Source organism: Carya illinoinensis, chromosome 1, assembly GCF_018687715.1.
Source record: "Carya illinoinensis cultivar Pawnee chromosome 1, C.illinoinensisPawnee_v1, whole genome shotgun sequence".
In the NCBI taxonomy this organism is placed as follows: domain Eukaryota; kingdom Viridiplantae; phylum Streptophyta; class Magnoliopsida; order Fagales; family Juglandaceae; genus Carya; species Carya illinoinensis.
The window spans coordinates 10213700-10238156 of NC_056752.1; the positions used below are offsets into that span (position 1 = coordinate 10213700).

At 38.6% G+C, this 24457-nt stretch overlaps 1 protein-coding gene across 3 annotated transcripts; it reads left to right on the plus strand.

Annotated features, from left to right (window-relative positions):
- The first annotated feature begins 772 nt into the window (after positions 1 to 772).
- LOC122310086 (U-box domain-containing protein 33-like) lies at positions 773 to 6732 on the plus strand. Of its 3 annotated transcripts, none has more exons than XM_043123975.1 (9): positions 773 to 1053; positions 1349 to 1470; positions 1670 to 1791; positions 2171 to 2275; positions 3027 to 3474; positions 3623 to 3766; positions 4023 to 4550; positions 4980 to 5726; positions 6395 to 6732. In XM_043123975.1, the coding sequence occupies exons 1-9, from the start codon at positions 915 to 917 to the stop codon at positions 6590 to 6592; spliced, it is 2553 nt and encodes an 850-aa protein (XP_042979909.1). In that variant the 5' UTR covers positions 773 to 914; the 3' UTR covers positions 6593 to 6732. The 3 variants fall into 3 exon arrangements, with proteins under 3 accessions (XP_042979909.1, XP_042979912.1, XP_042979915.1); XM_043123978.1 differs by having other exon boundaries at positions 3626 to 3766; XM_043123981.1 differs by having other exon boundaries at positions 3671 to 3766.
- The last annotated feature ends 17725 nt before the right edge of the window (positions 6733 to 24457 follow it).

Genomic DNA, 24457 nt, shown 5'->3' on the forward strand with positions numbered 1-24457 from the left:
AATGATTTATTTTCTAATTTTGCAAATAAAATGTACACTTTGTTATAATAAATACAATTTTTAATTAAAGCGTTCTCAAATCTTATAAATCAAATATTATTATTTAAGTTATGTGAATAATATATTTTATATACCAGCTTAATAATAAAATAACTCCAAAATATAAATTATTAGACATTCAATAAGAGCGGAAATATTTCTCATTTACGTAAAATGAAAATTATTAATTATTTTTAGAGTATGGATAATATGATTTTCTCAAATTTAATAAATACCAATGATTTCTTTTCTAATTTTGCAAATAAAATGTACATTTTTCTATAATAAATATAATTTCTATTTAAAGCGCTCTCATTTTCTTCAACGAAGAAAACATTTCTCTTAAAAAAAAAAAATCATTTTACGTCCCAAACTTCCCATCTTTATTCTTCTTGTAACCTTGAAATTGCAACTCTTGAGATGAATGATGAATAAAATACAGCTTTAAAATTCATAACTTGCTTAGTCAAAAAGTCATAACTAACATATTATATATAGATGCTTACATAGTAGATAAAGATGAAATAATTTTAAATAAAAGTTAAAAAATAAATAAAATAAATTTTTTAATATTATTATTATTTTATAATTAAAAAATTAAATTATTTATTATATTTTAAATAAAAATTAAAAAATTATAATGATAAAATAAGATAAGACAAGACATTTGCTGTCCAAAAACCTATAAATATGAATATATAAAAATTATAAAGAAATCTTGAAGTAGCCTCAATTGGCTTTCAAATCTGTCAATTCCTCTGGAAATTTGTTTCCTATTATCTCCTCAAAGACTGTCCTCGAATTCTTCGGAGCAAAAGATTTTAAGAGAGTTGTAGAGACTATCATTGTTCATTCTATAGCTGTGGATCGAAGAGATGGAAAATACCTTGTATGTTGCAGTAGGAGAAAATGTGAAAGAGAGTAGAGCAATCCTGTTGTGGGCATTACAAAACTCTGGAGGAAAAAAGATTTGCATCATTCATGTTCATCAGCCTGCACAGATGATCCCCTTCAGTAAGTTGGCATTCATAGCATATTCACATTCATCTTGATGAAAATTATGTTAAGAAGCACTAACTTTTGAATATCTCAGAAACTTTTGTTAGTCTGACAGCAGTTTTGAACTCATAATCTAGGAATATGAGGATTCTGACTGAAAAGTTATGTTTTTCCTTCATTCACAAAGTCAGTCAATACCAATTTAATCATGCAAAACTCCCTTTTGTGTCTTGCTGTTCCCAGATTCTCTTTCATGACTTTTAGAGCGAAATGAAGTGAATTTAGTAATACTTTTTCTTGATTATTTCAGTGGGTACAAGGTGGCCTGCAAGCATACTTGAGGAACAAGAAGTGAAGGCATACCGAAAAATTCAAAGGCAACATATGAACAAGATCCTAATTGAGTACATTTCCATCTGTCGCCAAATGGAGGTATTGAACTTCTGTCTTCTTGGCTACGGTTGTGATTTTATGTTTTTTGGGGCGTCCCTGACATGTTTCAAAAAGTGGACAAGAAAGCTCAAGCTACATGTGGTTTGGAAATCTATGGAGTTCCTCAAATAATGGGTGATTAGAACTTTTGCAGAAGTTTTTGATTAATTTTGGCTCTGATAACTTCCTAATATTTTAGGTGCCGGCAGATACATTACATACTGAGATGGACTGTATTGAGAAGGGAATTCTGAAACTGATCTCCGAGCATGGGATCAGGGAGCTTGTTATGGGAGCAGCAGCCAACAAGCACTATTCAAAGTAAAGATCAAGCAAAGAAATTTTCATTTTTTGTGTACTTACCATTTTGTTCCCGTTTAATTCCATTTTAAGTCCAGTATGGACATCCAAACTCAACAGAGCATTTGAATGGTTCTGGTAAGTACGTGTGTAGAGTAATGCAAACCGTGTGGATAAGGAGTTGTTACTCTTAACACTTTCTACAATTCGGATAGAGATAGATATAATTTGGGAACTCCCATCATATGGCTTTTCTATTTTTCTATGTTTAAGGCGTGTAAGTACTTATGGTTTGATATTTACCAGCTTCTATGATGATTTTCTGTACCATTAATATTGTCCCAAGTCGATCTTTCACCCAATAGGCCGAGATTGCTTACCCTACTGCTTCACATTCCAGGAAACTGATAAACCTGAAGTCTAAGAAAGCCATCTTTGTGTGCCAGAAAGCACCTATTTCATGTAGCATTAAATTTATCTGCAAGGGGCACCTCATCTATACCAGGTTAGCTGATGTTTTTTGTAATTGTGATTTCTGGTACATACAAATATATTAACAAAGCAGATGAAATGCATGAAAACATTTCGTTTTTATTTTGTTCAATTGTTATAAGCAAACTTGCATTATCAAGAAGTTGAAAGATGTAAGGAGAGGATGAGAGCCTTGACAAAAACCAAATTACAGGTGTCACACCAGCACAATAAAAAGAGGGAAATAAATGAGTAAATGGGAAATGGAGCAAAATTAATGGTTTTGGCAACTTGCAAGTGCCGTATATAGCTGTGCCAATGCATTGGCCTCATATGCTAATGGAAATGAGGTAGGGATGGTTGGGGTGAGGCAAGTGTGGTAGTAGAAGCGAAGGATCCAGGTTGGTGCAGAAGGATTACAAGCGACATAGGTGACACTGAGGACCACACGTGACATAGATTGGGGTGCAAGTGATCAGAGATGTTAGATCTGCTGTTGTGGAGCTCACCATGTGCAGCATGGTAAAAGCCCAAAAGCAATAGATCAATACCCTGTTTGCTGAGGAGTGGGGACTCAAGATTTCCTAGAGAGAAGGTCTCCTGAAGATATGAAAGTTGCAATATAAGATGGACTACTCATGGTTTCTTTATTTTGTTTTTAAGTGAGAGAGAGAGAGAGAGAGAGAGAGAGAGAGGGTACACTTTCAACTAATCAACTAAAGCTAGCAATTCAATTCAACTTTGACTCTAAGCTAATTGCTAATGCAAGTGTCGTATCAATATAGGGAAGGTATCCTAAATGCTGCTGATGCTGAGATCAGATCCTCGTTGCTGGAAGTAAGTCAAAACACTAAAGATGGACCGTCCATGGAGCGGGCATTATCATCATCTGTGGGGCAAAAAAACCAAGAAATTCCCATCAATCCATACCAAGACTCATTCTGCATTGAAACTACCTATGGAAGCAGGGCAGATATTTCATCTGCTAATGGTGCTGAAGAGTTCTCGAGTCCATGGAGCAGGTTGAATGAACAAGGGAGTTCTGATGACTGTGGTAGGCTTTCAAGTAGGTATCCTCCAAGTCCCGGTCATTCTGCAAGCCAATCATGTCAGGTTGTTGACATGGATATGACTCCATCTTTGAGGGTTGAGGGGGTTGAGAATGGATTGAAGTTGAGTTCGTTTACTGAATCCAAAGAGCATTGTCGACATTCATCCCCTCTTACTGTATTGGTATGTCAATAGCTTCCATAATCTCAGGTTAATTTTAGATTTTACAAGAAGTATTTCACCTTTCTCTCTTGCACTAATCATCTGTATTGATTCGGTGACCAAATTGTTTGGGAAGATTTAAGTTCTTAATTGTTTTGACTTATTCTAGCAGGACAGGAAAACTGATGATGATGCTCTTTATGATCAAATTGAAAAGTCCAGGGAGAAGGCTCAAAATGTGAAGCGTGAAGCACTTCAAGTGGCAGCAAAGCGTGTAAAAGCTGAAAGAGATGATGCTGAGTACATTCAAAGGGTAATTTTCTAGCCACTGGCACTTTTTATGCATATACTAGTTGCAGACTTGCATGATATATAAACTGACTAAATTTATTAAATGAGAAATACTATATTGTACACATAGGCTTTCAAAGTAGATCCCTTTATATCTCTTTTCTTTATTTCTTTTTTCTTTTTTTCTTTTTTTTCATTTTACCTTACATGTTATCATCTTTCATTGTAGTCTTGAAAATTATCATATGCTTACACAAATGGGAATTGCCATTATACAGACTAAAGTGTTGGAAAGCTTCTATACAAAGGAGTTGAAACAAAGAAAAGAAATACAGGAAATGCTAGCAAGAGAAAAAGAAAAACTTGAAATGATGAAGAAACAAGAAGATGAAGTAATGGAAGAACTCCATGTCACTCTAGATCAAAAATCATTACTAGAGAACCAAATTGCAGAAACTGATGCTATGGTAAAAGTTCTGGGGATGAGAATTACCTCTGCAGAGGAACTGCTGCAAACTTTCAAGAAAAATCGAGATGAGGTGCAGATAGAGCATGACAATGCTTTAAAACAACTTGAAGAGCTGAGAAGAAAACAAGGAGAAATCTTAGGTACACCAGTGTCTCACTTCTTTTCTGAGTTCCCATACTCAGAGATCAAGGAAGCAACTCAAAATTTTGATCCATCAATGAAAATTGGCGAAGGAAGGTCTAGAAGCATTTACAAAGGTCTCTTGCGTCACACCCAAGTGGCTATAAAGATGCCACACAATCGAAGCTTGCAGGCACACTTAGGATTTCATCGGGAGGTAGGATGGCTATCTCCATTAGGCATATTAAGATGAGAACCAAGTTGAATATTTCTTCTAAATCATATCATGGTTCATTAACTTTATATCTATTCAAAAGTAAGAAAATCTAAATTAGCAGGAATATATTTTAGTTGTCAGGTTTTACTCAATCCTATGCTCAAATTGGTATGGTTTCTGCAGTTCGGGGTAGCATAGAAGTGCAGCATATAACATAACTTTAAAAAGTTGTAATAGTACATGATGAATCAAAATTTATAGCTATACAAAAGAAACAGAAGTTTTATTGTAGGACTCGCATACATTATGGTTACCCAAATTCTTAAAAGAAGTTATGGTAATAGAATTGAAATTCATTCTTGAAATAAATAAATTCTATTAGTATTTATCCCCATTGCCTCACATCAGTAATTGGGTGTAAATTTGCAGGTTGATATTTTGAGTAAGTTGAGGCATCCAAATCTTTTCACACTAATTGGATCCTGTCAAGAAGCATATGCTCTCATCTACGAGTATCTTCCCAATGGAAGCCTTGAAGATCGACTCAGATGCAAGGACAATACTCCCCCATTATCATGGCAAACTCGAATAAGCATAGCAGCAGAGCTGTGCTCTGTCCTCATCTTTCTTCACTCCTCCAAACCTATAGGCATAGTGCATGGTGATTTGACACCCTCGAGTATCCTCCTTGATGCAAACTTGGGTAGCAAACTTACTGACTTTGGAATCTGCCATCTTCTGCCGCATGATCAAAGTTCAAAGAATACAAACCAAGGAACTTTCACATACATGGATCCTGAGTTCCTTTCAACAGGAGAGCTTACTTTGAAGTCAGATGTTTATTCGTTGGGTATCATATTGCTGGAGTTGTTGACAGGAAGATCAGCCTTGAGAATAATAAAAGAGGTGAAGCATGCATTAGATGCAGATAAATTGAAAGAGGTCCTGGACCCTTTGGCTGGTGATTGGCCATTGGAGCAGGCTGAACAGGTTGCTCACTTGGCATTGAGGTGCTGTGCTTCTAAGCAAAAGAACAGACCAGATCTTGAGTCAGAGGTCTGGACATTGCTTGAACCAATGAGGTATTCTTGTGGAGGTCCATACCCAACAATCCAATTAGGATCTGCAGAAGAGCATCCTGAACCTCCTCCATATCTTATCTGTCCCATCTCCCAGGTAATTTTTTCTCCTTTTCTTTCTTAAATGAGAAATATTTTAATTACAAACATTCTCTTTACAAACTAAAGCCACCTTATGTAGTATGTAAAACTTTGTTTTTATTGTAAGGTAGATACCATGTCTGGCATCACACCATGTTAATTGTAATTTTTTCTTTTCTTTTTTGTAGACCTAATAGTTCTCCACTATAATATAAGTATCCAAGTAGTTTCTTTTTTTTTTCCTTTTTTTTTAATTTTATTTTGCTTCGCTCCGTAAAAAGAGTAGGATAAATCAGTTCGAGGTAGCCTCTACCTAGGCGTGCCATATTAGCACCCTATCTGTTGAGAACTGAACAGGAGAGGTCTAGACGACAGGAAGTCGTAGGGACTCTCTTAGATCGAGTTTGAGTCATAATCTAGACCCCAACCCCATCTGTGATTTTAAATGATCCTTAGATGACTAATACTAATTATCTAAAGCAAATCCACTTAGGTACCTACAAGTTAGATGACTATTTATCATCTCAAGTCTCAAAGATTCTTCTGAACTTGCATGTTTATCTGTGAGGAAGATAGCTCTGATATTGTGAGCAAGTTTCATCTGATGTATTCTCTCTTAGAAACCATGTACTCCACAATCCTAGCTACGTTTATGCATATGCTTTTATTTACAAAAACTTGCAGGAAATCATTAGAGATGCACAGGTGGCGGCAGATGGTTATACTTATGAAGCAGTGGCTTTGAGAAAATGGCTGGAAAGTGGTCATTATACTTCACCCATGACAAACCTTAAGCTTGAACACTGCAATCTGGTACCAAACCATTCTCTTCGATCTGCCATTCAGGAATGTCAAAACAGGCATAAAAAATTCAAATATTGAGATATCTTGTACCTATTAATGTCACTTCTTTGTTTTTTTTCACCCACACACCTATCCAACTTGTTTACACCTATTGTTTAAAAGATTTGGCTGAAATATATATAAATAGGTATCTCAATTGCACCGATCCATGTCTTTTCATTCCTCGAATATTACCTGTTGGGGCTTATTTTGGTGTGGAATCTGGTTTTGTTGCAGTTTTTAGATGGACTTTCGACCAGACTTGGGCCATAGAGCTTATAGACCCAATCCGAAGTACTCATGTACAAGCCCCCTGGGGATCCCGGAAAAACATTTTGGCCCATTTCTTGATCCAACTCGACCCGCCCATTTAAATCAAACGAGTTTTGTTACGTACAAGTAAAGTCGCGTACTAATCTACGTATTAATACTGATTCTTTCATATTCAAAATTTAAATTAACATTATTTTCAATCAAATCTACTTTTTGACCAATCATATTAGATTGGTACATATATTAGTGCAAAATTGTACTTGCAATTAGATTTTTCCGAATCAAACTTCGTTATCATTTTGTTGTGCATGCATAAGCTCTAATACCATAAAGTTTGTTCTTATAAAATTTTTTTTTTTTTTTTTTTCTATGAAAAGAATCACTTCATTGATAACCTTAATCAAGAGAAACAATACTTGATGGGCAAACTTCCAACTCAACAATATCTCACTAACTCCTAGAGCATTTTTTGCTAAGATGTCAATAACAAAATTGGCTTCTCTTCTCATGTGAACTACTTTCCAATCTTCCATTTGAGCCAATATAAATCTAGTATCCCATGTTAAAGGCCTAGTTTTATTGCAGCTATCTTCACTTTGGTTAATGCTGTTTATCACTGCTAATGAATCTCCTTCCAAAAAAATCCTCCTGAGTCCAATCTCTTGAGCAAACATAACAGCTTGGCATGCCCCATAAGCTTCTGCAATGTGTGGATCCTGAGTGAAAGTTCTTCTTATTCTTTTGGCTGCAATAACATGCTTTTCATGGTCCCTAACAATAATTCCAATACCCACTAGATTGTTGATTTTGCACAATGCACTGTCCCAATTTACCTTATAGAACCCTTCAGGTGGGGCTGTCCACCTAGTTATGCAATTAGAAGAATCTGGTTGCGGGAATACTTCTATGATAGCAGCTTCTTTGAAATCCTCCACTGCCTTCAAGCTCTGTCTCATCAAATCTGTTGGATGAGTAAACTCCCCTTTGAAAAGAAACCTATTCCTCCTCTGCCAAATCTTCTGAGCGATAACAACCATTTCCTCCACTTGACCTTGCTCAAAGGTAGAAAGGCAAATTTTAAGCAATCCTTTGAAATCAACTATATCAAAAACAGCCTTCTGCAACTTCTTAGATCCTTGACACCAGACATCTCTTGCAGCCAAACAGCTCCAGATGACATGCAGACTTGATTCCTCTTCTGATAGACAAACAGGACATAAAGAAGAGTCAACAACCCTTCGTTTGTAAAGATTGAGCTTAGTAGGAAGAGATTCTAAACAAGCTCTCCAAATAAAGAATTTTACTGATCTAGGCACATTGAATCTCCATAGGGATAACCACAATTGACTTTCAAATCCTGCTGTTGAGCATTGTCCTCTAGCCTTCTCATTTAACTCCATTTGAAGATGATAGGCACTCCTTACTGTAAAGAGTCCATTCTGATTGCATCTCCACACTAATTTATCTGGACACCTTGTAGTACTAACTGGCATTTAAGTAATAAGGTTCACTTCTCTCTTAGAAAACCAACTCCAGATCAGTGATGTGTTCCAGCCCTTTGACACTGGATCAAGGAGACTTGCCACTTTCTCATTCAGGTTCAAGGTAGTTGGACTACTTTGGATCCTAAATGAGTCTGGTTGAGGAAGCCATCGATCTTTCCAAATGCACACTTGAGCACCATCCCCTATTCTCCAAATAGACCCTTCATTCACCAATTTTCTAGCTTCACTCAAACTCCTCCAAATGTATGAGGGATTAGTACCTACTTTGGCATCAAGCATTGAGTTATTAGGGAAATACTTATATTTAAAGACTTGACTAACTAAAGAATCTAGGGAATGAAGTAACCTCCAGCATTGCTTAGCTAGCAAGGCTATATTGAAACTTTCAAACTCCCTAAAACCAAGCCCCCTCTCTGATTTAGATTTACCCATTTGCCTCCATGAAATTCAATTTATCTTCCTCTCACAGTGCTGTTGACCTCACCAAAATTGTCTCATAATATTATTCAGCTTACCAAGCAAAGTTTTAGGAAGTTTAAACACCTTCATACAATAGGTTGGTAAAGCTTGGAGTACTGCTTTCAAAAGCACTTCCTTATCAGCTTTTGAAAGGAATTTATTCTTCCAATTGCTAATTTTGCTACTAACTCTATCCAAGATTGATGAAAGAGCCTTGAATCTAGACCTACCAACAAAACTTTGAAGTCCCAAATACTTCTCATAGGAACATGAAAGTCGAACTCCTGCTAAGCTCAGTATCATCTCCTTAGTATTAGAAGGAGTATTCTTGCTTAAATAAATAGAAGTCTTCTCCTTATTCAACCTTTGACCAGAAGTCATTTCATAACACTCCAAGAGATAGAGCAAATTGCTCCATTCCAAAGAATAGGCTTTACAGTCATCTGCAAAAAAACAAATGGTTAACACAAATCTGTCCTCTAGCAATAGGGACTCCTGTTATAGCTCCAAAATTTTCAGCTTGTGTCAACATGCAACTCAGAATCTTAGAACATAGGATGAAGAGGTATGGTGACAAGGGATCACATTGCCTCAAACCTCTAGATGCTAAGAATTTCTCCTGAGGTGAGCCATTTATAAGCAAAGAAAAGGATATTGACTTCAAACACTCCCTAATCAAACCACACCATTTCTCATGAAATCCCAACTTAGATAATGCAGCAAGCAAAAACTCTCACTCTATCCTATCATAGGCCTTACTCATATCTAGCTTTAATGCCATAAAACCATTTTTACCCTTCAATCTATTATTCATAGAATGCATAGCTTCATAAGCAACCATTACATTATCCATAATAAGTCTACCAGGGATAAAGGCACTCTGGTTTTGTGATACAAGATCAGGTAACACTTTCTTCAACCTATTTGCTATCACTTTAGAAATAACTTTGTAGATTACATTACAAAGCAAAATAGGTCTATAGTATGTCACCTTGGAAGGGGCTTTCTTTTTTGGAATTAACACAATGAAGGTTTCATTAATGGTGTTTAGATCTCCTCTACCAAAATTCAAGAAATCAAACATTGCCTTACTCACATCCTTCCCCACAACCTGCCAATGTGCTTGGTAAAAACCTGCACTAAACCATCTGGCCCAGGTGAACTCAAAGGGTTCATCTGAAATACTGCCAACCTAACTTTTGCTGCCATAAACTCTTTGCACAAAAAGGAGTTCATCTCTTCTAAGACCTTAGGTACCAAATATTGTAAGCAATGGTCAATCCCTGAAGGTTCAGAAGATGTAAATAATTTCTCATGATACTCTTGAAACAAACCTGCCACCAGGGTTGCATTAGTATAAGGAGTACCATCTTCCCCTTCCACTTTGCTAATTTTGTTTGTTTTCCTCCTTTGGTTGGCACACATGTGAAAATACCTTGTATTTCTGTCTCCATCTTGTAACCATTTCTGTTTTGCTCTTTGTTTCCCCTTAGGTTATCTTCTGCTAGCAGCTAATCCACTTCCTTCTGTTTCCTTTTAATAATAGACACAGACTATCCCAAGTAGTCCTTTTGAAGCCTCGAGATATCCTTTAAATTGGATAACACTAGCTCTTTATTATTCTTCCAACAACTCCTGTTCCACCTAGTGAGGGCATTTCTGCACAAGGCCAAGCCTCTTAGAACCAAGTGAAACTTACTAGACCTTGCATCTTTTGACCTCCATTCATCTTCAATGATCTTTCTACAGTCCTCCTTCTTATCCAAGTACTTTCATATCTAAACAAACGCCTCTTCTGGTAACAGATGCTTAGATCATTATTCATAGAAACAAAAATAGGAGAGTGATCTGAAGTTTGAGCACGAAGAGTGTGGACATCTATATTGCCGAACATGGGAGCCAATTGTGAATTACCCAAGCCCCTATCCAGCCTTTCTTTAGTGAGCTGGCTGTTTTCTCTGTTGTTACTCCATGTAAACTTGTTACCATTGAATCCCAGATCACTAACCACAGTCATGCACTGCTAATCGGAAGTTCTCCATTTGATAATAAGGTCTCATAGCAGCCCCAACCTTCTCATGTTGGTAAAGTATCTCATTAAAGTCACCTGCACAAACCCAAGCTTTGTCATCTCTTGGCTTTAAAGCCCTCAACAGACCCCAACTATGCTCTCTTTGATCAACTTGAGGAGACCCATAGAAACCTGTAATTAACATCTCCTTGTAATCAGAATCCTTGTAAACCATTATGATGTGGGACCTGGAGTAAGACTCTAGCTCCAAATTACACGAACCATGCCATAAAAAAGTTAGGCCACCACTGAGTCCTCTACAATCCACAATGAAACTGCAGTCAAAACCCAGTGTGTTCCTAACCAACTCCACCTTGTCTCTACTACATTTTGTTTCCATTAAGAAAACAAAATCTAGGACCTTTACCTTCACCCATAGATGAAGCTCAAGAACTATCCGAGGGTTCCCAAACCCTCGACAGTTCCAACATAACCAATTCATGGCTGCCTCCACCAACTTTTCCTGAGCACAATATTGTGTAGGATGAGTAACAGTCTTGCTTTTTGTGGTTCCCTCTACTCTCTCCATAACCCAAATGACTATTCCCTCTCTTCTTACAATCTTCATTGGCAACACACTCTGCCTGGCAACCCCCCTAGTTCACCCCTACCTACAGGGACCGATGTCCCTACCTACAAATCCAACCGATCAATCCAATTCATTTTTTTTTTTTTTTTGGCTTTTCTTTTATTCATTTTTTAATATCTTTAAATATTTTTTTATATAAAAAATACATAAATTTAATAATATTCACTTACTTAATCATTAAAAAAAATTTAAAAAAAAAATGGGTCAACAATCTATACACTATCGATTCACTAAGCATTATCCATAAAATAAAGCAATAATACAAATTGGTAAGCAAGCCCACCTTAATCCAACAATGTTTTTGTCAGGTTATATATGATATAGAGCATCCAAAGTACTTCTAATTTCTTATTGAACAAGCAATGCATATATTGTTTATGTTTCTAATTTTTAATCACAAGATCATAGTGACGTTAGAGAAAAATAAATTATTTTTTAACCCTAATACAAACATAACGAGACATAATTAGCCAACATTATTTTTTCGTAAGCCATTTATTTTCTAGTTCTTTGGGGATTTTTTGCCCCCTCTGACGAACACTTATCAATATTGACATATTCTATTTAATGATGTTGTAAGTATGCAAACACTTCGTAATTATTTAAAAAAAAAATTGAATAAATATAATATCCAAATGAGAAAAAATTAATTTTTTAAAAATAGACCCTACTCTTTTTCAAACTGACTATACAACGCTTGCATATTATACAATTATACGTAGTATTACTCTTTTAAAATTATTAAAGAGAATCTCATAGTTATGTCCCAAAAAAAATTAATATTAATATTAATTATAATATATAATAATATTAAATATAATATATAATTTTTTTTTAAATTAGATTTATCAAAAATAGTTAATTCTTTTACATGAATTTTATCTTTTTACGAAATATTTGCATGAGACTTATATACGGTAGGCACGTACAAATAATTTTCGTGTAATCTACCCATTGGAATCCACTGGTGAGAGCTTAGAATCTCGATACGCTCGGAATGAGAAGATAGTGAACTGATGTGGCGAAGAAGCCATGGAATTCACGTACAGCTTGGCAGAAACTCGTTATTCCCTACAAGTTGGCAGTGAAGTCTCCGTGCGCTTGAATATTGTATGTGTCGTTACAGCTCAAGACAACAAACCTGAGTCACCTTACACCAAAAACAATGGACTCTTCCTTGCAATCTTTCATCATCTTCCTAGAAAATCTTGTTCACCTGTCTTCTTTTTCAAAAGCTTGGTGGAAGTTTCGTTTTAAAAGAGAATTTAAAGGGTGTTTGCTACGGAGACTCTGAGAGTTCAATAGAGGGGTGAAAAAAGTAATGTTTGTTGGCATGGACGTGGTGAAACCTACGCCTCTGTTTACCGGTGTGGCGGAAGATATGTTATATGTTGCGCTGGGAGAAAATGTGAAAAAGAACAAAGTACTCTTGCTGTTGAGGGAAAAATGAGTGTGTTGGCATATTCTTGTGAAAACCTGTGTAAAATAGTGTTGTAACAAGTGTTGTTGCGGAAGGCTTGAAGTGGGCTGGAAGTGTGCTCATTATTGGTCAAAAGAAGCGACTTCGCTCGACCCTCGCTCGACAGAGCGCTCGAGCGAACTCAGGCAGATTCAACCGCTCGACCCTCGCTCGACATACGGCTCGAGCGAACTCAGGCAGATTCAACCGCTCGACCCTCGCTCGACACTGAGCTCAAGCGAACCCAGGCAGAGTGTGTCGCTCGACCCTCGCTCGACACTGAGCTCGAGCGAACTCAGGCAGAGTCGACCGCTCGATACTCGCTCGACATGGCGCTCGAGCGAACTCAGGTAGATTTCGGCGCTCGACCTTCGCTCGACCCCTCGCTCGAGCCAATGTTCCAGATCACTTACAATGTAGGGTTTTGAACGCCTCATTTGATGGGAACTATAAATAGAACATGTTAGCTTCTGTTCTAGGGGTGGAGAATCAGAGCAAAAACCCTAAGGGCCTCCAAGAACTTCTTAGAGCAACCTCTCCCCCATTTGGTTGATTCTCTCTTGGAAAAATATTACTCCATCATAACACATTCAAAATCAACTCTTATTTGAGTCCATTGAAGTGGACATTGCTGTTGGCCGGAAGAGTCCGGAGCTGCCGTTGATGCAGAGATCGAGAGGTTCTCGTGGGAAGCTATAGGAAGGTCGGAGTTCCGACACTACATGCGTGTAGAGATCGAGTGGGTCACTCGTGGTGTTGCAAGCCAAGTTTAGCTACTACAAAGGTTTTGTGAGTGTTCTAAATTGGTTGTAACAAACTAAAGTTTCTATAGTGGATTTGAGGTGGTGTCTTACACCCGGAGTGGTTTTAGATTTTGAAGAGGTTCTTCAAATGAGTTTCCACTCCGTGAACAAAATCATGTGTTGATTATTTGTGTTATTTGTTTCATTTATTATCTGCTTGTTTGATTAATTTTCAAAAGGCCATAAAAATTAGATTACACCTATTCACCCCCCCTCTAGGTGTAGTGTTGTGTAGAACCACTGCTTTTTCAATTGGTATCAGAGCGGGTTCACTCCGCTAGGATTTAGTTCCTGAGTGTGATCCTGCTGTAGTGGTTTATATGGATAGGTCTCAATCACTCACATCTCCACCATTTTTTGATGGAAGTAACTATGCGTATTGGAAGGTTCGAATGAGAGCTTTCCTTAAGTCTGTGGATGAACGAGTGTGGACCTCTGTAACAAAGGGATGGAAACAACCGGTTGTATTCATTGAGGGAGTCGAAACCCCCAAGGGTGTGGAAAATTACTCTAGGGATGAAGTCAACGAGTGTAGTTGGAATAGCAAAGGCCTAAATGCGATATTCATGGCCGTGTCCCAGGAGGAGTTCAAAAGAATCTCCATGTGTGAAAATTGCAAAGAGGCATGGGACATTCTTGAGGTTACCCATGAAGGTACCAAGGCTGTAAAAAATTCTAAACTTCAAATGCTGACCACCAACTTTGAAGAACTTAGGATGAAGGATGATGAAACTTTTGATGTCTTCTATAGCAAACTTAATGATATTGTCAATTCTCGTTTTAATTTAGGGGATAGAATTCCTGAGGACAGAATTGTGAGAAAAGTCCTTAGATCTCTTCCTGAGAGGTTTCGTCCCAAAGTCACTGCTATAGAAGAAAGCAAAGACTTGGACAACATGAGAGTTGAAGAGTTGGTGGGTTCCTTACAAACCTATGAACATACTCTTCCTATGGATAAGAAAAACAAGTCCATAGCCCTCAAAGCTATTAGAGAAGAGTCTGGTGAATCTTCTGACGAACTTGCCATGAGTGACAAGGAGATAGCATTTTATGCTAAAAAATTCAGGAAGATGTTTGCCCAGAAAAACCCAAGACAAGAAAAGAGAAGGTTCAAGGGTATCAATGGAGGTTCTAGTTCAGAAAACCGAGAAGGGAGGTATAAGAGAGAAACTAGAGCTGTCAATAACAATATTCAGTGCCATGAATGTCATGGTTTTGGTCACATTCGACTTGAGTGTGCAAATTACAAAAGGGCCAAAGAGAAAGCGAATGCTGCTTCCTTGACTGATAGTGAGTCTGAGTCAAGTGACTCACAAGAGAGTTCTCCCAGGAAGAAAAATTTCAACTACATGGCTTTCACTTCCTCTGTTGCAGGAAAAAGTCATAACAGTGAATCTGTGGTTGAAATTGAGAGTGTTTCTGAAAATGAATCCGGGGATGAAGATGACTTGCAGGAAATCTATGAGAAGTTGTACAAGGAATGTGTGAAATTGAGGAAACTCAATAAAGCACATATTGAGGAAATAGATTTATGCAAAAGAGAAAATGAAGGGCTTCAGAGCAAACTGAGAGAAGCCATTGGTCTAACAGATGAGTTGCAAAAGAGAAATGTGACTTTGGAAGATAAAGTGACAACTCATGAAAATGAGCTAACTTTGTTAAATACTAAGTTGCAAAAATTCTCCATTGGGACAAACCAGCTTGACAAAATCCTAGGTTTAGGAAAGTCATCTAGTGATAAAAGTGGTTTAGGCTATTTTGAAGAGAATCCTGATGCTCCTTCAAGCTCAAAAGCTTTCGGTAAAAATGTGAGAACCACAGTGTTTGTTCCTGAAATGACTGAGAAAAAGAAGGCTCATCCATCTGAAAAGGGCAAGAAGCCTGTGCAAGTGCAAAAGTCTGTTCCTCCTCCCAAAAGACAAGGAGCTCGCAACATGAGCCCCATATGTCATCATTGTGGGAAGCTAGGCCATATTAGACCAAACTGTTTTAAATTAATGAGTCATTTTGTGCATGCTCCTGCATTTGTTAATAGTAGAACTGCTTATCCTTCTGGAAGGGGTAAGAATTACATGAATGACTCTAAGAATGTCTCAACCTTCTTGAGACAAAGACCTCACAAAGCAAGCCCCGTGTGTCATCATTGTGGTAAATTTGGTCACATCCGACCAAACTGTTTTGAGCTTAAGAGGCACACCAAGAAAATTGAAAAGCCTTTCTCAAAGAAATGGATACCAAGGTGGATCATCCAAAAGGGAAAGACGCGAGCCACACATGGTTTTGGTGCTGTAGACTGACAGGCATGCATTACATACATTACATGCATTTTTGTTTTATTTTGTTGTTGTTTATTTTTCTTGTTTGTTGTTGTCTAGTTTATTTATCGTTGTTTGCTGCCCCTACATGCACTTCATGATTGGGCTATATGATAGTGGGGTTGTTAATTCTAAAATCTAAGTGCATGTGTCTTTTGAGATTTGTATCATATTTCTATATTTTACAAAGATTTGGAACATGAGTATCTCGTGTAATCTGTGACTGGCATCACACACTTCACTCCAAACTCGGTCAATTGACATTTCACCACTTGTGAGTTTATTGGGGAGGCAATCAAAAGTGGTAGGAAGCTCTATCTTCATACAGAATTGACCACGGGCTAGATGACCTCATCATGGTTCATTTGTGCAAAAATATGTATCTCAAAAGGAAAAGAAAAAGTGAAGTTGAAATAAAAAAATAAAAAAATAAAAAAATAAAAAAAAAAAAAAGGGAAAAGAAAAGGGAGGGTGAAAAACAGAATAAGTTCTCTGTTTTCTTGAACATACTGAGACAAGTATTTAAACAGAAGGATTCAGGTCCTAGCAGCATTAGGTTTGACTTTCTGTGTCTTGAATGAGCTTCCCAAGCACCTATGGTTTCATGTTCAGCCCAACCCCACTCACGCCTTACGGTTGACATTTCTTGATTGAGCAAGGACCGTTTTAAACACGCACGTCTATATTACTTGTGATACTTTGTTTTAAACTGCGTGTTGTATGGGAATATGATGCTTCTCTACATTTGATATGTACTCTTGGTGTGAAAATTGACATTCCCAGTATTTGTCTAAGTCATGTGAGTGTTGTGTGCCTCAAAACTGGGCAAAATGTGTTTTTCTGGAGGTCTCGCTCGACACTCGCTCGACCCCGCTCGAGCGAAAACCGCTCGACAGCCGCTCGAGGGTTTTAAGTTCGCTCGAGCGAACGCCTGGTATAAAAACCCAGCGCCGCTCGAGCCGCTCGAGCACAGTGGCCTCTTTCTCCCTCTCGTGCGATTTTCTTCCTCCTTTTCTCAAATTTCTTCGTTTAAACAAGTGTTTTCCTCCCGAAATCATCCTCAAACCAAGGTAAATCCTTTTCTCTCTTGTATTTTCGTGATTTGATGCTTTTATTTTAGGGTTTTCCGTGTGTTGTTATGCATTTGGGTTTCGGATTGGGTGTTTGAGAGTCTTTCTTCGATTGTTTTTCTTTTATCTTGCTTTATTGAGGCTATTGTATAGCCATTGTTGGGATTGGTTGTATTTAGGAGGTTTTTGAAACTCCCATGGGTCTATACCCGAGTTTCTCACTTGGATGCACTCCAAGTGTTCGATAAAATGTCTCAATGAAGTGTGTTTTTGGTTTTTCATCATGCATTGGCATAGCATTGCTCCCATATCTATTTCATGTCTATCCTAGGTTTGAGACATCGTTTAAATAGGATTGCATTATGTTTTGAAGGTGTTTTGGTTTAGAATTGGCATTGGTTTGCACATGGGTCATGCATGAGGTTTGGCATCGTTTAACATGAGTCATGCACATGGGTTGGCATTAGCTTGTAAATGGCTTGAGTTGTCATTGCATGTGTCATGAATGCGGTTGGCATTAGCATGCATGTTGGTCTTTCACATGAGTAGGCATTGGCATGCATATGGGACAATTTGACCTATGCATTTGTTATTGTTTTGAAAAATGAGGAGTGACATCGGGCATGCACCGAGTCTTGCATTGTTAGTTGGCATTGTTGCGTCAGCATGCATGCATTCATCACATCTTTGCATTGCCTTAGCCTTGTCTAACGTCGTTGACTCTGTCTACAGCTGAAACCATGTCTCGACGTGTTCGTCCTCGCCAAAACCCCCCTGCACCCGCTCAAGCCCAATTCCATAGTGCTCGAGCCCAAGAGTTATACTCTCAGAACTTCTCGCATCGTACTCCCATAGTCGAGCGTGAAGTGACATTAGGTGAGCTTACCGAGACTATAATTCCCCGTATTTTTGAGTCTCGTCAGTGGCAAGCATTGACCACTGGTCATCCCACTCCTTCTGTGGAGTTGGTTAGGGAGTTTTACTCCAATATTCATGACATATCTGTTGATGACTCATTTGAAGTCAGTCTCAGGAATGTTGTTTTCCGAGTCACTCCGGGCATGATAGCAACTCTGCTAAATGCCCCTCGTGAGCTCTATCCTAGGTTTCCCTACTCACGGACATCTCCTCCAAGTCCACAAGTCATTGCTACTTGTCTTTGTGGCCAACCTAGTAGTTGGGAAGGGACAACCCCTATTTCAACTGCTCGTTTTACCCCCGATCACCTCATTCTTAGTAGGATTGTTCTTACGAACTTAGATCCTACTGGTCATAATAGTGATGTGGGTCTTGACCGTGCCCGTCTGCTGTATGCCTTGATCAATGGTGTCTCCATTGATCTAGGAAGTCTTTTGTGTCGGGTTATTGTTGAGGCGTATCGGTCCTCCAAAACACGGACTGGTTTGCCCTTACCGTGTTTGATCACCCGAATAGCTCTCTCCCAATCTGTTGCTTTCCATCCTCAGGAGCCTAGGATTGCTCTTAAGGCTCCTATTGGTCGTAGGACGGTTCAGCTGAGTCGTGCTCACACAACTCCACAGCCTATCCGTGTTGAGCACCCTCCCGCTCCCTCCTCTCAGCCTTCGAGCTCTCGACCATCTAGTTCTCAGCCGTCTACCTCGGCCCCATCCAGCTCTCAGCCATCTTCCTCAGCCCCCGGTTCGTCGGAGCCCAGTCTTCAGCAGGTACTTGAGTATCTAGCTCGCCTTGACGCCCGGTTCGACCGTCTTGAGGTGAAAGTTGACAACCTGCAACAACTTGTGACTCAACGCTTCAATGACATCGAGAGGCAGCTCAATGAGGATGATGAGGATGTCGATGGTGATGATTGAGACCCTTGGCTTCTTGTGACAAAAAGGGGGAGATTGATTGTTGAGGGGGAGATATTGTTGAGGGGGAGTAGTACAGTATTAACTCAGGGGGAGTGTTACTTGTACTAACACATTTTTTTGTTTTGGGGGAAGAGCAGCTTGTGGTTATTTCTGTTGATCTATATTTCTTGTTAGCTGCTGATTGTTTGACAAATGTTTCTTGAACTCCTGATTTGTTGCTTAATGAAGTATTTCTTTTCTAATTATGATTTGATTTGAGAAGTATGATTTGAGAATTGCAAATACGTTTTTGTGCATATGTGAATGGGTATGTTTAACCGTTTGCTAAGCATGTGCAGAAATTTTTCAACATGTTCAAGAATATGGATCTAATTGGGTGTGCTAGGATTAGGTCATATGTATAGGTTAGAGGTTTTGTCACAGAAATGCCAAAGGGGGAGATTGTTGAGGGAAAAATGAGTGTGTTGGCATATTCTTGTGAAAACCTGTGTAAAATAGTGTTGTAACAAGTGTTGTTGCGGAAGGCTTGAAGTGGGCTGGAAGTGTGCTCATTATTGGTCAAAAGAAGCGACTTCGCTCGACCCTCGCTCGACAGAGCGCTCGAGCGAACTCAGGCAGATTCAACCGCTCGACCCTCGCTCGACATACGGCTCGAGCGAACTCAGGCAGATTCAACCGCTCGACCCTCGCTCGACACTGAGCTCAAGCGAACCCAGGCAGAGTGTGTCGCTCGACCCTCGCTCGACACTGAGCTCGAGCGAACTCAGGCAGAGTCGACCGCTCGATACTCGCTCGACATGGCGCTCGAGCGAACTCAGGTAGATTTCGGCGCTCGACCTTCGCTCGACCCCTCGCTCGAGCCAATGTTCCAGATCACTTACAATGTAGGGTTTTGAACGCCTCATTTGATGGGAACTATAAATAGAACATGTTAGCTTCTGTTCTAGGGGTGGAGAATCAGAGCAAAAACCCTAAGGGCCTCCAAGAACTTCTTAGAGCAACCTCTCCCCCATTTGGTTGATTCTCTCTTGGAAAAATATTACTCCATCATAACACATTCAAAATCAACTCTTATTTGAGTCCATTGAAGTGGACATTGCTGTTGGCCGGAAGAGTCCGGAGCTGCCGTTGATGCAGAGATCGAGAGGTTCTCGTGGGAAGCTATAGGAAGGTCGGAGTTCCGACACTACATGCGTGTAGAGATCGAGTGGGTCACTCGTGGTGTTGCAAGCCAAGTTTAGCTACTACAAAGGTTTTGTGAGTGTTCTAAATTGGTTGTAACAAACTAAAGTTTCTATAGTGGATTTGAGGTGGTGTCTTACACCCGGAGTGGTTTTAGATTTTGAAGAGGTTCTTCAAATGAGTTTCCACTCCGTGAACAAAATCATGTGTTGATTATTTGTGTTATTTGTTTCATTTATTATCTGCTTGTTTGATTAATTTTCAAAAGGCCATAAAAATTAGATTACACCTATTCACCCCCCCTCTAGGTGTAGTGTTGTGTAGAACCACTGCTTTTTCACTTGCTATGGGCATTGCAGAATTCTGGAGGAAGAAAGATTGGCATCATTGTCGTTCATCGGCCTGCAAAAGTTATCCCTATCAGTAAGTTGGCAACATGTACTATTTGTGCATATTTATGAGTTTAACTTTGATTGTGTTCAACTTTTGATTTTATAACTTGGGTTTTTGCTATTGGTCTTCGAGTGCTGGATTTTCTTTAGTTGACTAAAGTTATGGCAGTCCAAACAAAGAAAATTGATAACAGCTTGTCTCTTGATTATAATTGATTTAAGATCAGGTACTTTATATTGTTTTGAAAAACAGTGGAATAAGATTTAACTATGAGTCGAATTGGGGCAAAAGATGGAAGAAAGAGTGGCAATGGTTGGGGAAAATTGGAAATTTTAATTAGAAGTTTCAAAGGTTTTGGTCAATCTGAATTATCTATGTTTTTGTTAACGAGTTTGTTGAAATTCCTCAGAAAAATCAATAAACATCCACTTACTTAGGTTTCTTATAATTAGCAAAGTGCCTATTCCAACTTGCAGTTTCTATAGTCTTTTTTATTGTTAACAGAACCGAATAATGGAAGTTATCATGTAAAAAAATCCGTTCTTGTTTTCTAGTGGGAGTAAAATTTCCAGCAAGCAAAATGGAAAAAGCGGACGTCGATGCATATCGGGAGATTGAAAGGAAAGAAATGAAAAACATCCTGGATGAGTATTGTCAAATCTGCCGCGAAATGGGGGTACAATCCTTCTCTTGTCTCTTTCCGTTCATTAGTGTTACTGATTTGTTTTTTAATTGATCCTGATCTTTAGCAAGAGATACATAAGACAATTAAAGTTATACTTTCGGCTTGATGGTCGCTTTCAGTGGCTTCTCGTGTTCTGAATGATATATTCGAATGCACTGCCAGAATACCACTAATACACAGAAGTAGTTCATTTACAATTTCATACAGCATATATTGAAGTTATGTTACCAAGTTGCAGAGACCTTCAATTGAAAATTATGAAAGTTGCTTTGGAAATTATTGATTTCAATATGTTCAGAACTTTGTTATTTATTTTGGCATCAATGGCTTCCTGATGTAGTTAGAGGCAGAAACAGTATAAACTGAAATGTGTTACGGAGATAACTTAGGGATTTGATTTGTATTATTTTAGGGATGTTTTCCTTGATATCTAGATTGTAGAAAGCCGAGAATTAGGCTGTAAATAGGTTGGAATTACTTATCTTGTATAGCATTTAGGCGCAGGAAATCTGGCATTCATTATGTAAAATCTCTTCTATATAATGAAAGGAAACCCTATGGAAAGGGCATTCAGACCAATTTGACATGGTACCAAATCCCCTACTCTGATTATCGTTTCTCAGTGGTCTTAATCTTTGAGAGTTCTATGAGTTGCGGCGATAAGAATTTTTTTTTCTTCTCTGTTCTCGCACGATGGCATGTTTCTAAGCTCGTGGTATTCCCGGAGTGCTTTCTCGCACGTCTGCGGGGGTTCAACTGTTCGAGTGTTGTCTTTGTGCCCGTCGGCACTTTCTGTGGTGGCTGACAGTATTTGTGGGTGGCTGTGAGGTGGTCGGCCGTTTCTGTGGGTAGCTAAGTGGTGGTCGGCAGTTTCTGTGGTGGTCGGCAGCTTCAACTCCTCTTGCTGTGGCTGACGACTGGATTTTCTCATGGGCCAGCTTTCCTCGTGGACTTCTTCCCGTGTCTATTTAGGCGTGTCGATTTGCTCTTCGGCTGTCTGAAGTGTCTCTCAGTTTTGAGCAGGTATGTTTAGGCTTGCCGATTCTTCTGGTTTTTTTTTTTTTTTTTTTTTTTTGCCGTGACTATCTGCAATTTTCTGGTTGGACTTATTGATATTTTTCAGTGATTTTCATCATGTCTCTTGACAATTCTATTATTCGATTTACGAGAAAGAATTTTCCTACGTGACAATTTCAATTTAAAATGTTCTTAAAAGGAAAAAAATTATCAAATCATATTGATAGCTCTATTCAAGTTCCCACTGATGAAAAGGAACTTACCCAATGGAAGATCAAGGATGCTAAGGTCATCTCTTGGCTATTGGGAACGATTAAGCCTCATCTTGTCATCAATCTTCGATGTTTCAATACGACTCAAGCTATGTGAGCCTATCTGCATCGTATTTATCACCAAGATCACAGCGTTCAGAAATTCCAATTGGAGTTGGAAATTAGCAATTACACTCAAGGTAATTTGAACATTGAGCAATTTTATTATGGCTTTATTAATATTTGGAGTAAGTATTCTACTATTGTTCATGCTAAGGTTCCCACCGCGGCTCTTCAAGAGGTTCATGTTGAAAGTCAACACGATCAATTTTTTATGAAGCTTCGACCTAAATTTGAGCCTGTTCGAGCTGGTTTATTGAACCGTAATCTGGTTCCTTTCTTGGATATTTGCTTGGGAGAATTATTGCGTGAGCAACAACGATTATCCACTAAGATGGGTATGACTTCTGAGAAGGTCTTTTATGAGGCTGTGAATGTAGCCTATGTAGCACAAGGGAGAGGGAGGAATAAGTTGCAGTGTTTCAGTTGCAAGGAGTTCAGTCAAATTGCACGTAATTGTCCAAAGAAAGTTTGTAACTACTGCAAGAAAGAAGGTCATCTCATCAAAGACTATCGTGTGCAGCCTTAGAATCGCCAATCCCAAGCCTTTCAAGCTGCTGTTCAGTCCTCGTCTTCTTTTGTGCCCCCCACTGTAAGCTCTGAGTCCTCTGTTCTCACACCGGCCATGGTCCAACAGATGATTGTGTCTGATTTTACAGCTTTAGGCCTACAAGGTACAGATCCTACTTCCACTTCTTCTTGGATTGTTGATTCAGGTGCCTCTAATCATATGACTGGTAGTACGACGGGTCTCTATGGTGTTTGTAAGTATGGAGGCACGCAAACTATTCAAATTGCTGATAGCAGTATACTTCCTATTATTGCTGTTGGTACTTTGGGCTCTTCATTTCGAAATGTTTTTTGTCTCTCATGGATTATCTACCAATTTGATTTCTGTTGGACAATTGATGGATAATAACTGTGATGTGCATTTCTCTCATGGTGGTTGTCTTGTACAGGATCAGGTGTCGGGGACGGTCATCGCGAAGGGGCCTAAAGTGGGACGTTTATTTTCTTTACAGTTTTCTATTCTTAATGTTGTTTCTTTTGCTTGTACGGCTACTGCCAATAATAATGAAGTATGGCATAAGAAATTGGGTCATCTTAATTATGTTGTCTTGACTCATCTTTTGAAACATGGTTTATTGGGCAATAAAGATTCATTTTCTTCATCTTCTGTATCTTTTGATTGTACTACTTGTCGTCTTGGTAAAAGTAAAACATTACCTTTTCCTACGCATGGTAGTCGTGATTCTACTTGCTTTGAGATTGTGCATACTGATGTTTGGGGTGTTAGTCCTATTATTTCTCATGGTCAGTATCGTAATTTTGTGATGTTTATCGATGATTATAGTCGATTTACTTGGATCTACTTTTTTCATTCTAAAGCTAACGTGTTCTTTGTTTTTCAAAAATTTGTTGCGCTTGTTAAGACACAGTTAAGTACTATTATCAAAACCTTATCCTTCGACTCAGGGGGGAATACATGTCTCATTCCTTTCAGACTTATCTTCAGTAAAAAGGGATCATTTCCCACTGTTCTTGTCCCTATACCCCTCAACAAAATGGAGTCGCTGAGCGTAAGAATCGTCATCTCTTAGATGTCTTTCATACTTTGATGATTGATTCATCTGTACCTTCTAAGTTCTAGGTAGAAGCTTTATCTACTACTGTTTATTTGATCAATCATTTACCTACTACCACTCTAAATTATGATTCTCTCTACTTTCGATTATTTGGCGTATCTCCTGAATATCAATCCTTTCATACTTTTGGGTGTGTTTGTTTGTTCATCTGCCACATGTTGATCATCACAAGCTTGCTGCCCAATCTATCACGTGTGCTTTTATGGGATATAGCCCTACTCAGAAAGGATTTGT